The sequence below is a fragment of the Takifugu rubripes genome, chromosome 1, assembly GCF_901000725.2.
Source record: "Takifugu rubripes chromosome 1, fTakRub1.2, whole genome shotgun sequence".
Taxonomy (NCBI): domain Eukaryota; kingdom Metazoa; phylum Chordata; class Actinopteri; order Tetraodontiformes; family Tetraodontidae; genus Takifugu; species Takifugu rubripes.
Genome location: NC_042285.1, coordinates 6,608,534 through 6,624,902, shown reverse-complemented (window position 1 = coordinate 6,624,902; position 16,369 = coordinate 6,608,534). Strand labels below are relative to the sequence as shown.

Here is a 16,369-nt window from a genome sequence, read left to right as displayed (position 1 = left end):
TAAAATAATTAGTGTCCCTTGACATTTTTAAGCCAAGACGTGATGGCACATTCTCAAGTCATATTCCGCTGTAGTGAAAACATTTAATAAAGCAATTTTTCATCAAAAAATGAATCCAGAGCTACTTTTCATTTTTGTAAATATTCTTTTACTGAGATTCTGTCGCCTGGTGAGGAACGGACGATTCCGAAGCGGGGATCAGTGAAAATTGATTTTTTTTTTTTTTTACACAATTATGTTGTAATATTTTAAGATGATCATATTGGACCTCTACTGAAAAAAAAATCTTATTTCCAAAAATGTCATATATCAAACCGCACAGTAGAAATTACATTAAAAAATGTAAAAATGTATCCCATCAGCCTATCACGGTATCACCGTAAAGGCTGATGGGACACATTTTCTGAGTTAGGGTGCTCGCTTGTACACTACTTTTCGCAGTGCATTGTGGGATACATTGAGTGCACTACATAGTGTACGGCGATGCTCACTAACAATTCGGACACTATTTCAAAATGGTGTCCACCCTATTGAGTGCACTATGTAGGGTATAGGGGGTGGTTTCGGAAACAGCCTAACTTTAAATTCAGTGCACTACGTAGTTCACTCAATCCATGTCCCCCGTGTCGTGAGTAGTGAATAGGGAACGAGTGTGTGGTTTTGGAAACTAAATTTGCTTCCTGCGATTTAGGCGTCTATGGATGAGGATCCAAGCGAACCTCTTCAATAGCATCGTTATTAATAATTTCAATTCGTTCAACCTACGGGACTTCATTTTGAAGGCAGTGTTTCGATGTCTGATATGTTGGAAAGGAAGGATAGTCGATAGTAATGGATCTCAGCCTACTTCGAAAGTTAGCATTGCGTATTGTTACGGCATTAGAACGAAGGTGGATTTCCTTTTTATTTAATGGCACTGCTGATTAAAAATAACAGAGGCAACCGTGTTTAGTTCTCTAAAGCGAGGAATTGTCACTCTGGAGTTCCAGCGGAAATATGTAAAGATCAGCCGTTACGCTTGGAACTGTTTTCACAATACAGGTGCTTCATACATTTTCACAGCAAAAATTGAAAGTTTGTAAAGTCACATTATTTCCCGGTGTGTCTTTAAAATAATCTGTACGTCAATGATTAGAAGAGGTTTTGTAAATCTTTACATGATCGTGGAAGCCGTGGCATGTTGAATTCGTTGCCTTTATTTTGGAACGTCGGAACGGAAGTCGTACCTGACTGTGCTGAGTGTGACGCTGTTGGGAAGAGGGATGCTGCCAGGGTGTATTTATGCCGCGGGTGAAGGTATGAAAATCAGCTACTTTGCGCTATTCCGGTATTCCTTCTTCACCGCTGACCGACGGGGGCTACGTCAAGTTTGCTGCCAAAACGGTGGTCAGCACCATAACAATTGTGCATTTTTTTCTACGGACTACTGTATTTTTTATATAATAATGTCGTGTATATTTTTGAATTAAAAATTATTCCGATCAGAGACATTTAATTGCCACAAATGTCGACACAGCGTCAAGTAATGATGGAATCCTCTCTGGCTCTCGGGAGACTAGAACTGAACCCGTGTTCTGCCGCTGTTAGTGTTAACCTGGCCCAACGACTCTCCGGTGGGCCTCCAGCACTTGAGAAGTGTGTTCAGAGAGCACAGGGGCCACAGGCTCCAACTCACCTCAATGGCTGTGTCCCACTGTCACATCAAGTTGCGGGGCATAAGTATGGAGTGGACAAAGTGGGTAAGTTAAGTGATCAACAGGCCTTATCATTTGAATTTAAATTGTTGTGACGTGTTAACAAACTAAGTTAGAATATAAAGGCTATTAAGTAATGAACTTGCTACCCATGGTTCATTCTTTAAATAGCTGAAAATCGAAACCCTGAGTGAATAACTGAAATAGCAGTTTTTATCATAGTTTATAACCCACTAAACTGTTGTTGAGCTTTATCCATTGCTTTAACCTTTACAAAGCAGTTTTGCAGCCACAGTTGTGTAAGAAAATGACCCTCCAATATAATGTAAAACAACTTCCATTGACTCAGCTTGTATGTTCTGAACTTGCATGAGAAGTAAGACTCAAATTTCAACTTAATAGAAGGGGAAACATAGTCACACAATGCCACAGTATTGATTGCCAAGCTGCCATCTCCATAGTAGTCGTAGAACAAGCTTCGGAATCCTGTTCAGCCCGTACCTGGACACACCCAATCCTTTGACTGACTCCTTATACTTCCATACCATGGCTTTGTGTTGAAGTTATGTGGTCTTTCATTGGAAAGAATGATTAATATTAAAAGCATTATTTGAAGGATTACATAATTTTTGAACAAAGAGCTGTAAAGGTAGATTCTTAGAAATAATCCTTTTAAGACATGTGCAGATCTGCTTTTTGCAGTTCCCATACATATGGTGTTTTTCTTGTGTGAGCTTATACCCTATTATTATTATTATTATTATTAATAATAATATTATTATTATTATTATTATTTAGTAGTAATGGTCATATTAGTATTATACAATTATGATAGTATATGTCATAAGGTTAACAAAGTGAATATGTTCAATTTTCAGTATTATTGTTTAGCTTGCATACTGTACAATGAGAACTAAGTCGTTAGTGATCAGTTGCCTTTCTTTTTAAACAAAAGGAAAAGCAAAATAAAGTTTAAAAAAATGCTTCAAGTGGTGGTTGTGCATATATTTACTGAGAATTATTTGCTCAGATTTGGGAACAGTTCAGGACACCTTTTGGCTTAATAAGGCTGTGCGGTAGGTGTGTGTGATAGAAGACGTAAAAGAATGGGGCAAAGTCCAGAGTTGTTACACAGCACGCCGCATATGTTTGTATCGTTCAGGCTGGATTAATGTTAAAGGCATAGAAATGGAGAATTTTCAAGCCTACAATTGATGTAATATCAGATGATCCCTTTGGTTTCAGTGATCTTAGCACTGAATACAGACTACGTAGCCAAGCTTTAAGATATAATCAGTGGAAGGCAATTCATACCTTGACAAAGAAGGGAAATATTTACTCTTTTTTTTTCACTTTAGATTTGGCCTTTACTTTGCCTAGAGCACTGAATAAAATGGAATAGTTCAAATATAAAGAATTCATGAAGATTCTGATAACATATTATGTAGCATAGAGCCTTTCCCAGCTGCCATTGCACCCTGTTTAAGTCCTGCTCAAGAATTTGTCTCAAAAGTGATTTTTACCTTTTTCACTTTGGCTTGGTTGGGGTGTGGCTCAGGTAGCACTTAGAGACAGTCTAGATTATAGCTCATGTCATATAAACAAAGTTGAATTGAACTGAATAAGAATCAATATAAAAAATGTGCCATTTTTTTTGAGAATTTTCCCTTTATTTATTTATCTACAGTGCAACACTAATATAATTGAGTTGTGAATGCAACTGCTGCTTTTATAATTTAATAATAATATATATTATATAATATAATTTAATTTAAAAATAGTGGTTATTGTATAATATAAATCAGTGAAAAATATGTAATAGAGTTTATAAATTATAAATGCATGTTTTTACATTGCCTTTGAGTGGTTAAAGAAAATCATTTTTTAATATAACATCCATAAAAATCAAAAGGCCAGTCCGCTCATGTTTCTTCATTTAATGTCTATGGTACATCGAGAAATTTTACTGTTTGTAGCAATGTGCATTCTAAGTCATGGGGTGAGTAGTCAAAGCTCCATGCAGGAAACCTGTTTGCACTGGGTGGTAAAGCTGGCCCACTTTGCCCTTTGCCCCTGAACACAACAGCTTCATGACGATGGGTACCATCCTTTGTTATGTGCCAGTTACTTTCTTAAACGGATTGTAGCTAAAAAGCAGTTGCAGAAAATGACACTGACTTAAACTTGCAAGAAGCCTTTTGATTACGTTTTTTCCCCCACAAACAACTCAGCTTAAGTGTCATGGTTTTATTATCAGTGTACAATTAGCATCCTATAGAAATTTAGATTTTTTACCTATTTTTAAATTTAACTTGACCTCTTGGCAAATATTACACATATTTTAAGAATATACAGTCACTGACCACTTTATGAGGTACAACTGTTCGATTGCTTTTTAACACAAACAGCTAATCAGTCAATCAGCATCTGTAGATATGGGTCAGGACCACTTGCTGAAGTTCAAACAGAGCATCAGAACGGGGAAGAGGGGAAAGGGGGATTTAGTTGCCTTTGAACATGGCAGGGTTTTTTGTGTCAGACAAGTTGGTCTGAGTACTGGTAAGCCAAAAACTGCTGATACTGGAATGTTCACACACAACCATCTCTAGGGTTTACAGAGAATAGTCCAAAAAAAGAGAGAAACTAATCTAGTGAGCAACAGGTGTGTGGATGGAAATTCTGTGTTGTTGTGAGGTCAGAGGAGGCTGGGCAGACTGGTTGGAGGTGATGGAAAGACAAGAGTGACTTACTGTAAATCTTGATTTCAGTTGCTATACTTAGGGGATTGAGTGAGAATTTGCGAGAAATTGGTGTAGACATAAAGGCATCAATCCGGCCTGCCTTGTATCAACAGTTCACTGTCAACTCTACTCCAATGTCTTTCACAATCACCAGAACTCAATCCAATAGAGCAACATGGGATGTGGTGGAATGGCAGATAGATGTGTGGCCAACAAATTGGCAGCAACTACGGGTTGCTATCATGTCTATATGGACCAAAATCTTTAAGGACTGTTTCCAACATGTTGTTGAAATTATACCAGGGAGAATTAAGGCAGTTCTGAAGGCAAAAGGGGGTCCAATCTTTTATTAGAAAGGTGGACCTGAAACAAGTGGCTGGTGATATGCAGGATATCTGGGTGAGGAATATTAGAGAAGTAGAAAGTCTGCCATTACCAACTATTTGGTGACATTTTTAGTAACATTTCTAATGATAATGTAATGATAATAGCAATTTAGGTTTTTCTCTACTGGAGTAATAATAAGATTTTAAAAGCAAGCTGAAATAATTGCAATTTTTATTTTGGATGACATTTTAGATGTTACCCCAGTGGGGTATGGTTCAGTAAAGATCCGAAAGCTGTTTCATGCTAATATTGACCCACAGTAATTTTATTTTGTGCAAACCAGACCTTTACGTTTACAGTAAATATTGAATATCTTTATTGAATATCAGTATGACTGATAATGTATTTATTTTTTTAAAACTTCTACTTCAATTAAATACTAACAATGACCTTGCGTTTGAGTCCAGTATGGAGTCTTTTGATAGATGTTGCTTCGCTGCCTACCCTCATTTGAGTGCATTTATTTTTTTTCTTGCAGGTATTTTGCAACATCCAGATGGAACAGTCCTTAAGCAGCTTCAGCCACCACCCAGAGGTCCACGAGAACTGCAGTTTTACAACATGGTAACATCATTAGATTTTGTTTTTCATTACATTTTCTTTGGGGTTATGAGGAGGAGGATGGAGCTGGGTGAAGTCAGGGTAGTTGCAGCTCATTGTAAGGCCCTATGTGAGCCTTGGGGGTTTGGTACCTTGCTTACGGGCACCTCAGCAGTGCTCTAAAGGTGTTCTGGCATCTCCAACTTCTATCAGAACATCTTTTGTATTTTGTCTGCACCAGGGATTGAACCAAGAACCAGCTCAGCTCAGTCTCCTACAGACTGAGCTACCGCCACCATATTTTCGTTTTTATTTTCAAAATCAACAAATTCTGCCTTCGTCCTGAATGTATATTGTTTATTTGCAATTTACTCTCTGTTTACCCTGCTTTGACAGTGAATTTCCCCTTTCTGGGATAATAAAATCAATCTTATCCTAAATAACATTATGAGACATTCCCTAATAGTTAAAATTTTAGAGATATGGTTGAGTCCTAATCATTTTTCAAAATAAATGGAAACTGCCTGAAAACCCTTGCCTTCACCCTTTGTGTACCCTTCCCATGATCCCAAAAGTGATAAAGTGGTTAAGAAGCCAAAGAAGACGACGAACAAACAATGAAAACATCTTTGCACTAACTCCTACTTCAGATGAGTGGAGCTGTAAACATGCAATGCTGAATCAATGAGGTGGAACAGAAACTTCCATTTCTGTGATGGTGATAGCTACAGGCTTAGTCACTCATTGTACTTTTAAAATCTCTGGTAATGTATGGAGCTGCCACTATGAAGTATATTGGATGTTTGGAGCCATTATCCATGCATTTGTATTTTCGGAGGAATTTTTCACATTTTTAGTATGTTCTTTGTTGTTTGCTTTTTTAGAGGTAGTTTGCAGATTTCTACTGTTCTCGTCTTGTTTTAACTTTACTTTCAGGTTAAACATTGGCCACATGTTGCCTTAGCAATATTTATGTGGTATATTAATATTGACTCATACTAGCAGCTTCCCCAGTGTGCTTTTTTTTAGCTATTGTTGGTCTAAAAAATAGTTTGGCAGCGGCTGGTTTGTCTGCTCTGTCATGGCAAAATGGCTGAAGTCAATTGAAATAACAATGTTGATGAGTAATTGTTATCTATTTCCCTAATTGTGATCTAATTCAAAAGCTATGAAAACTGTATCTGTTGTTATCAAAGAAATATTTAAAAGAAGATTTCGTATACATTAGTTATTAGTCAATTGCTTCATTTAATTAAAAAACAGTTATAAATGGATGGGAATTCATAGTCCTATATAAAAAATAATTGAATCACAGATCAGAGTGAGGTTAGTCTACAATTACTCTGTCATAGTTGAAAGAGAATGATAATCTTTGTTTTTCAGCCCTTGAGATTTTTATTTTTTATTAAATCAAGCAAAGTGTCACATTTTAATTAAAAACATGTAGAATTTGTAATAGTATCACAATATTCAAAAAGCCCTGAAGTTACTGAAATAAATGTCCAAAAGTCTTGTGTATAAGAGCAAGTCTAAAATATATGCCTATATTACAAAAACTGAAAAATCTGAAAAAACAGAAAAGCCGTCCATGACACAAAGAGCATCATGTGTTAGGCATGTTGATCACAATGTTATGAGGTCACCATGTGTGGAATGACAACTATGCACTGCTGCATGTGTTGTGCAATTTGGGCAAACTATTGTCACAATATCGCAGCATGAACATTGACCGTTTTGTCCTGCTTCTTTCACCACAATTAAGTATGACTTCAGAATACCAAAATATACTTTTTAAATATATTCAACACATCCCTTTAATAAGAATAAATATTTATTCATTTAGTCTTTCTAATCCATAGAAGGGGACAGAAACTCATAACATATGTATTAAATACACATGTTATTATCACAATCTGGAAATCACAGTTGAAATGTCAGTCAGGTTTCAAATTTTACAACTGTTCTGCTAAGACACTATATTTTAAGTAATTAGATTAAGCTTGTTGATTCTGGCACTGCAAAACTGTCATCCCCATCCTGATCATTAAACCCTGACTCAGGCCTATTTACCAGTTCAATGTCCTGTTTATCCAGTCGTGCTGATATCACAGCATACGCATTGTCTTGTGGGATTGACACAAGTGTCTGCTACTTCATACTGTCAGCATTTGTTTTAGAGTTTAGTGACACTGCCAGCCTCAGCAAGTTTCATATGTAAAGAAAGGAGTCATGGTACAATGTGATTCAGTAATCAAGATGGACTGTTAATTAAATTGAAAGATGAAATAAATGAAACATTGTCAAACTGTGTCAAACAATCTACATCTTTTTTGATTTGTTGCTGTGATTGTGGGTTTTTGTTCTAGGTTTATGCAGAGGACTGCTCTAATCCATGTCTATTGGACCTCCAGAACCATTTGCCCAAGTATTATGGCACATGGTCTTCTCCTGATATCCCTCAGAGTAAGAGACTGTACCCTGAAGCAAATTGATTAAGTTTCTCACATCAGAAACATTTACTCAGAAGCCTCGCTGGTAATAAGCTAATATTGTGACTACTGTGTTAGACTTGTACCTGAAGTTGGAGGATGTGACCCGACACTTTGTTAAACCATGCATCATGGACGTGAAGCTTGGCCAGCGGAGCTACGATCCATATGCCTCGCAGGAAAAACGGGAACAGCAGATAAGAAAGTACCCCCTGATGGAGGAGATTGGGTTTCTTGTACTCGGCATGAGGGTGAGTTTCGGGCCGTTGTGCCATTGGGAAGATGTGGTCAGAGCTTATCCTTCTTTGTGTGCTTTGCATCACGCTTATCACTGATCTTTGTGAAATTATAGCAATCCAAATATCTATCACTGACTTTGGTAGAAATTATAATTTTGCATGGCAAATAATTTACGACTAGAACTAGAGTCAGAGAACATAACTAGACCAGTCATGAACAAAATGGCATTATGTAGATCATTCAGGGGAATATAGAGGTGGCGCAAAGGTGGTGCTTATTTACGACAATGGCAGGAAATGTTGCACATGCTGCTTATAGTGCAGTTAGCTGGAAAAAGACAAAAACTACCGTTCGGTGAATTTCCAAATAGTCAAAGTGACAAAGACTTGGTTATTGGTTTCAGGTAAATCAAACAAGGGCTAAATTACACTGTGGCAACAGTAAGAATTAGACTATTCTTACGTAAAGTCATGTTATTTTGACTCCTCACACTATACTGGGAAACATATATCAGGCAACGTGGATGACTTTGAATACTTGAAGTGAGCATGTTGCCTTATGCATAGGAGGAAACACCAATCAACAGGATGATATCTTGGTTTCAGACCAACAAGATTAACATTGGGTGCTTGCCCAATTCTGAGAAATGAGTCCAATAGTAAACTCGTTAGATGACAAAAAATATTGCGTTTGAAGCGAACTCAAGAAATGCAGAGGAATTCTATAAACCTGGTTAGAATACCTGTTTGCATCAGATGGGGCCATCAGATGACTGACAGGTCTCAGAAACAATATATGTACAGCTATATATTTATGTAGGGATTCACAGGAAAACAAAATCTTCAAGCATGTCGAGTTTATACAGTAAATGAGCGGCAGTAGTATTAACAGGTGTTCTCAGTGCATTTGTTTGAAAACTATTACAAGGATTTCGAGCAGCAAGTATTTTGAATAGAACTGTATGTAGATTTATTTTACCTTTTAAATTTAGCTTGAGCTGAAAGAGTTGCGTTCTCAACTAGGTGTTTTTGTTAGTTACACTTTAAACCTGGTTTAATAAACAAACAGAAATTGTTCACTATTTAGCCTGTAAATATTAAAGGCATTAATTATGGTACAATAAGTGCGGATAACTTTTATCTGGGATTTTCTTAAAGCTCGGATTGTAGGTGGAAGTAGCAAATGATGGGAAAGAAATAGAACAAGTTATCTATAATTGTGACACCTTTATCGCTTTGATCAGTTTCCATTGCTTGGCTGTATCATCATCAGAATGTTTAAGGGTTTGGCCTTTCCTCTCTGATGCAAGAAGAAAGTAAACAGTGAGACAGATTCTGGTTTTGATAATATTTCAAAAGCTTGCAAAGGGGAATGGTATGCATAAAAAGCTTTAAACACATATATTAAAGTATAGGAGCAACGTTCAAGTCAAACCTATGATTTATTATTTTCAGTACTTTGTTGTTTCTCATTCAATTAAAACCCTCATTCTGATTCGAATTTTTTTTTATCCTTACCTATACTCTAATAATTGTAAGCTTTAAACATGTCAAAGGCCCCATTGTGTGTAAGTTATATATTAACCTGGAAGGCTTTGTGTACAGTAACAGCAGTGTCCTTGTTAGATCTGTTGAACTAAGCCAGAGGTCTGTGTAAAGTGACAGCATGTCTTCACCCATTGTAAACAGTCACAAATCAACTGTGTGATTGTTGGCTTGAGCTCCAAGAATCATGTGATTCTATGGGAAATAGTTCAGGGTGTGGACAGCAGTAGCTTGTTATCTTTTCAGATGGGCTGACAGTTTGAGGATTGACGACAGTCAACAAAATAATTCCGTCAATTTTCTGATGTAATTATGTGAGTGAAATGTCGTTTTAGTGTGAAGTGTCCCTTTGAGTAGGAACATCATATCTAGCCTTATAAGACACCCTAGTGTTAACAGCAGGATGAATACAATCTCTAATGTAAGAGTAAATGGTTAAACACTCTGATAAAGGCAGACACAAAATCAAAAGTGCAAGATTTTTGGGAAATTGAATATTTCCAAGCCATTTGTCAAAAATAGAGCTCAATTCTGTTAGAATCTTTTCATCAGTTTAGTCTGTGATGTCCAGCTCTTTGGACATATACCGGTAGATAAAGTTGTTTGTATTACATGTCCAACTGTTAGACAAAGCCCACCATTTTTGTGTTGCAAAGGTGACAGTTTGCTGTTCACAAACAGATCTGAGCTCAGCCTGGCAGTAATGTCAATTTGTTTAGACAAGAAGGGGAAAAATTAGTACTAATCTTTTGCTATTTTCCCTGACTTCCTGTTTGCAGAAGGAGGGGATGTAGACAGATTGACAGGACAGATTACGAGATGATTAATTTTAGTTCTGTACAATTAATGTATTCTGGAGGGTTGCTCTGAGACCTAGTAGAGTTGTCCTCCTTTCATCATGAAAATAACTGTGACATTTATTTAATTAATCAATCTTGTCATCTAAAGCCACATTATTAGTTTGATTCTGCTCTACATCTGCCTGGCTGAGGTACTCGTGACATCACAATCTATCAAAATCCACCAAGACCTCAGATAAAAAAAAACAAAATAAAACTGTGGAGCCTTGCAAGAAAATAATTTACAAATCCTGTTGTAAAATAATAATAATATGGGCTTAATGTGACAACACAGCAAGAAAAGTCTACAATGGCAGGCTCAGTCTTTTGCTTATTTGAACAATTCAAAATAAATCAAAGAAATAAAAATTATAATTTGCAATATAAATAAATATATAAATTCAAACATTTTCATTGTCAAATGCTGTTCCACAAATGAGAGAGGCTTTTATGGAAATGTAGAGTTTACATCCAGATGCTAATCATATTTCCACATCATTACTATAACTTATTTGGTGAGATGAAACAAAATATATAACAGAATGTTAGGGCATAAAAACCAATATAAAAATTTTGCTGCAGTGTTGCTGCCATAAAAGCGCAGAGGATATGATTGTCCACGGATCATTGCTCACATTTCACCTTCACTTAATGCGGTTCAGGAACAAGAACCAACCCAAACAGAGCAAATGTCCTTAAAATGACATGCTTTCTTGTATTTCAGGTATACAAGGTGTGTAGTGACACATTTGACATCTATGATCAGCACTATGGGAGAGGACTGGTTAAGGACACCATTAAAGATGGTACGTGCGACTGCTTGTGATGCAACTATTGTGGATTTAATCAGATAACATCTAATGCAGGTGAAATTGAGAACAGAACTGCATAAAAAAACCTTAGTAATTTTGGCATATGTCAAGTTTTATACGTGCCCTCTAAAAATGGATCCTTCTCTTCTCTCCAGGCCTGGCCAAATTCTTTTACAATGGTGTGACTCTAAGGAAGGATGCAGTGTCCGCCAGCATCAGCAGAGTGCAGCAAATCCTTCAGTGGTTTGAATCTCAACAACAGCTGACCTTCTATGCTAGCTCCCTGCTCTTTGTCTATGAGGGCCTGCCATCTGTTTCTTCCTCATCCCCCTTTTTCAGCCCAACTGAAGGGAAACTTGCAATGTTGTCAGTGGTCCAAGACGGCAGTAGAGATGGAGAGGGCATACTTACACAAGAGAGCGCGAGGCAGGAAGAGAATATGGAAGAGTGTAACAATAACAGCTGTGTTCAAATGTCCACACCCTGGGACTACAGCCAGGGCAGCATTTACAACCACCATTTAAAAGATGACCTCAACCACTGTCCTAAAGCTAATATCCACGGTACCAGAGGAGGCATTCACGGTGTTGAAGTAACAGTAAGCTCGGTTTCTGGAGACCACCACTCGGTGTCGTACGAGGGCAAAACCTGCACGAGGAAAGGTGAGTCACAACAACTTCCGAATGGAAATCGGAACATATCACAAGCAGAAAGAAATAACAAGGAGAGGGAGGAGGACAAGTTGAGATTAGTAGGTGACCCAATTGAAGGACAGAGTGCAGAACCTGGGGTCGATGTCAGGATGATTGACTTTGCCCATGTGTTCCCAAGTGACAGTCATGATCACGGCTACATCTACGGCCTTAAACACCTGCTGTCAGTGTTGGAGCAGATCTTGTGCAACACTTCCTAGACCTCCAGCTCCACCCTGTATTAGTAGTCCTCGTCATATTCCCCTTAGCAGTCCATCTTTTCCTCAATAAAAGGAAACTATCAGAGGGTTAAGAAGAATCAAAGGTGTGAATATTAAGTTGTCATCTCACATCATCGTGATGATCTATCAGGTGTGCGTGTGTGGTGAGGGAGCTGAGGCTAACCCATTTTTTTTTTGTCTGTGAAAAGCAGCACAAGATGCTCTAATCAACCCAAGAAGGCATTCTGACACTACTCATGTGACCCCCCCTGAAGTTACTTTGAATTGCAATCAATCACTTTGTTATTCTTGCTTTTTTTATCATAATAGCCACTGAAAATACTGGTAGTTTTTTGTTTGTTAATTAGTAGTCAGTTTTTTTTTATTTTGTGAAAGAAAAAAAAAAAAAGTAAAATGTTGAATTTAGAGATTCTTTAACAAAAAATATTGAAAAACTGCCACAAAATGCAAACTTATTTTTTTAAATGTGACTTTTAAAGAAAAAAAACAAACAACTTCTACATTTTAATATGTGACTGTGGTTATAGCTGGTCCAGCGTGGTGAACTGGCCAAAGCAGTGCTGAGAAATAAGCCATTTTTGTTGGCAGCCACATAAATAAACGACACCAATTGAATGAAAGGCAGCTTTTGGATTTAACAGAATAAAATTTGTTAAGTGTCCAATTGATCATAAAGTGTATGGGTACAGGAATGCAACTCAGGTAATGTATTTTAATTTTGGAAAGGTATTTGAGGGCTAATGCATTTAGCATAACAGAATAAGAGAGGCCGAATGAAAAAGGTTCTGTGTTTGTTTTTGGCGGCATATATTTTAATAACTCATTTGTTTTGAGCAATGTGTTTTCGCATAGGTACATGTAATGCTCAAAGGAAATGTGGGAATTGTTTCCAGCGTGTATACTACTGTGGATTTTCTGTATGCACTAGATGAATAGTTTCAATGCAAGATTTGTTAAATTCTCAGTAAATCTAAGTTTAAATGTTTTCTATTGAAACCAGTGATTTCCAGCAGGCATTTAAGCATATGGAAGGCTAAAGAATCCTCTGTTGCTACCACAAAAAGAGCATTCCTGTTTGAATATATTAAGAAGTCTTTTCATCTCCAATGATTTTTTTTTATTTTCCGCATTAATATGATAGTTTGATTTGGTAGTCAGTAATGGTGTTGTGTTGCCATTATTTCTTTAGAGCTTCAGTTTTATCAAGTGGTCTTACCTTTATCTCTAATTGTAACTTTTATTTTAAAATGGTTCTGACCTTTATTTTTTTATCAAATTTTCAAATATAGTACCAGAATTCTGACTTTTTGCCCCTGACATCAGACTGATTCTTCAGTCCCTTCAAAGAAATAGTCTTGGGGGAACCAAATGTTTTGTCATCACATTTTACTCTTCTCAAAATTCAGTCAGTGTTTTAAAATCCTGAATGGTTTTGTCACGTAAAAAGAATCTCCTGGAATTCTGAAATGAATCAATATATTATTCTGCATACAGTAATTAAAACGTTTTTATGTCAGGCACCTTATTTAAAAATTAAAGACATGTTTGGTAACTGGTGCAGTGAAGCAGCTGGTTTCTATCCAGCACTCCATAAACCCTCTTTGGGTTGATTTATACATTCATAAATATATGCATAGGCCTCTCTACATATACTCAGTCATGTTAAACAATGTGAGTTTTTTCTTCTCACTGGTAAATACTTTAAATTTGAGCCATACAAGAAACATGGATTTACTCACTTTATTGAGGCTTTTTAATTAATTTTATTATTAGTTCGACATGGTAGACATGATTGTTTAGTTATTCAAATGTTTACAGTAAAAAAGAGGACTTCTTTGGCAATTTTTCAATGTTGATTACTGATCATTTTGGCAGCTTTGGGCATTTCTGAATTATTGTATCATATCATGCATTTCTACACAGGGCCTTGTTAATACAATGTGATTCTAACAGTATGGAAAATAATGATGCAACATTTAATTTACCTTATTTTTTTTTATTTGTGCACTAATTGGACTACAGTAAGAAAGTATGTATAAATATGACATACATTCTGGACTGTCAGATTTATCACTTTTACAGGATTGTATGATGAGTTATCAGGTATAAAATGTAACGCGTTCTCTATTCGCTTTTCTTATTTGCACATTATTTCAAAATTTGAATTGAGCTTAAAGTAGGTCAGCTGGATCATATGCAGCCATGAAATAAATATTAAAGTCCAAATACTGGAAGTGACGCGCTTCTCCACCTCCTTTGACTGGTTGTCTCAGTGGTCCACGGTCAATGTCCTGGACTTGACCCTAAAGCTCTGGTAAAATATTTGCTGCATCATAGATGTAGTGTCTTTATCGACCCATCATCATTCATTAACACACTGAACACTCCCCCCCCCCACTACCATTATTTTGCAAATCTTACTGGCAGTCATGTTCAAAGCATGTACACTTAAAATTAAAAGATCTTACTGGAAAGGCTCAGTTACATTTTTACAACTGGAATTTAAGTTTCTTAATCATCTCAGTCAACAAACGACTGCAAAGGTACACTGTAAAAAGCAGTAAAATGGGGCAATGGGAAGAATACTTTAAGTACTAAACACTGTATCCACATTGTTCTTTATTGTTGGAATATATATACTAATTTCCCTAATGGACACCCCCTAAAGGGATCAATAAAGTACTCTGATTCTGATTATAGTGTTGGAAAATGCTTAATTAAAAAAATAATAAGGCCATTAAGAAACCTAGATCCTGCCATCATGTGACAGTTATGTCATTTGTAGCCTATCAAATCTATGCAGTAATAAATGGGAGGAGGAGATGTGGTGCTCTGTGCTCTTTTGACATGTCCACAATGGCTTGTGTGCAAGTAACACATTTCAGGGCATTTGCAGTTGTTTTAAATACAGATATTTATTTTACCATGAATGCAGTTTCAAATGTGAACTTTGGGATGCTTTGAATATGGACTGCAGTAAAATGACTAAAATGTGCCGAAACTAGCTTTCATCTTTAAGAAGACACCCGATCATCAGCACGTTTCAGTTAGAGCCGATGCTGCATGTTCAGAATATCACATGGGAAACATCTCATTTCATCAGTTGTCACATCCATAATGTGAAGGAAAGAAAAAGCCACACACTATTACAAGAAATGTTCCTTAAGCTGTATATTTGCATTTGTACCCAATTACTCTTCAAGATTTCCCTCAACTGATTAATTGGCTGAGAGATATGTTTTTTTTTTTCATCTATTCTCTCTAGCTGCTAAAGTGTGTTCATGATTCAATCCATGATTTAATGTTGACTCTGAGCTGGATCAAATAGTCATAGCTGAAACGATGAACTAAGCTCTGTTCAGCGGCTCCACCTGGTGAATTTATATGTATCACGTAGAGTTAAATCTGCAACTGACTGATCTTTTTGTAAAGTGTGACACTTTGAAGTTTGATATCCTAGATTTGATATGTAAATAAAGCAGAATTGATTAAATATGTGTAGATAAGTAAAGTGACACCCAGACCTGATTATACCTGCTATTTTTTTCAGCAATAAATATTTTAATCAATCTGTCTGTTGGAATTGTTGCTTTTTCTTAATACTTTAACTCCAGGTCCCAGCCTTAGGACAAATGTAATCACTTTTATAATTATACAACAATCTTAACAGAAAGTTGACTCAAGCGCTTGGTCTTTAAGTGATGATAACATTATTGAGTTGTTCCTTAAATTCAGATTGTAATGACTTACTATGGAAATTACTGCTCATAAGCATTATGAAATGAGAATATCTTAAGCATGGTACCCCAGCAGGAGTGTTTGATGGGTAAACACTTAAACGCCCAATCGACATCTGGAGATTTTGGGAACTGCAATTAAACAGTATTGTAAAAGAAGACCAGTCTGTCATGAAGGGCCATGTAGGTGGATGGAATTTTTTTTCTTATTTGGTATTTCCTTTATAGGGTGCAGGGAGGGTGCTGGAGCCTATCCCAGCTGCATAAGGGCGAAGGCAGGGTCCACTCCTGGATGAGTCACCAGCTCAGGGCCCAGTCAGCATTTGGGGGTTTGATACCTTTCTCAAGGGTACGGTACCTCGGTACTCTGAAGGTGTCCTGGTACCTTTCCTGCTACCAGGACACCTCTCAA

General features: G+C 36.8%; 1 protein-coding gene across 2 annotated transcripts; it reads left to right on the top strand.

Moving 5' to 3' along the window:
• The first annotated feature begins 583 nt into the window (after window positions 1-583).
• ipmkb (inositol polyphosphate multikinase b) lies at window positions 584-15,713 on the top strand. 2 transcript variants are annotated; one of them, XM_029834004.1, is made up of 7 exons: window positions 584-1,041; window positions 1,171-1,739; window positions 5,301-5,386; window positions 7,729-7,825; window positions 7,930-8,102; window positions 11,199-11,280; window positions 11,442-15,713. In XM_029834004.1, the coding sequence occupies exons 2-7, from the start codon at window positions 1,505-1,507 to the stop codon at window positions 12,197-12,199; spliced, it is 1,431 nt and encodes a 476-aa protein (XP_029689864.1). In that variant the 5' UTR covers window positions 584-1,041; window positions 1,171-1,504; the 3' UTR covers window positions 12,200-15,713. The 2 variants fall into 2 exon arrangements, with proteins under 2 accessions (XP_029689864.1, XP_011618156.1); XM_011619854.2 differs by having other exon boundaries at window positions 584-1,739.
• Window positions 15,714-16,369: the final 656 nt, after the last annotated feature.

Excerpts from the sequence above, each read along its gene's own strand:
- ipmkb (XM_029834004.1), top strand. The coding sequence starts at position 1,505 with ATGTCGACACAGCGTCAAGTAATGATGGAATCCTCTCTGGCTCTCGGG. Across the intron at positions 1,740-5,300 it reads GTATGGAGTGGACAAAGTGG|GTATTTTGCAACATCCAGAT; the intron begins GTAAGTTAAGTG and ends TTTTTCTTGCAG. Across the intron at positions 7,826-7,929 it reads TTCTCCTGATATCCCTCAGA|ACTTGTACCTGAAGTTGGAG; the intron begins GTAAGAGACTGT and ends CTACTGTGTTAG.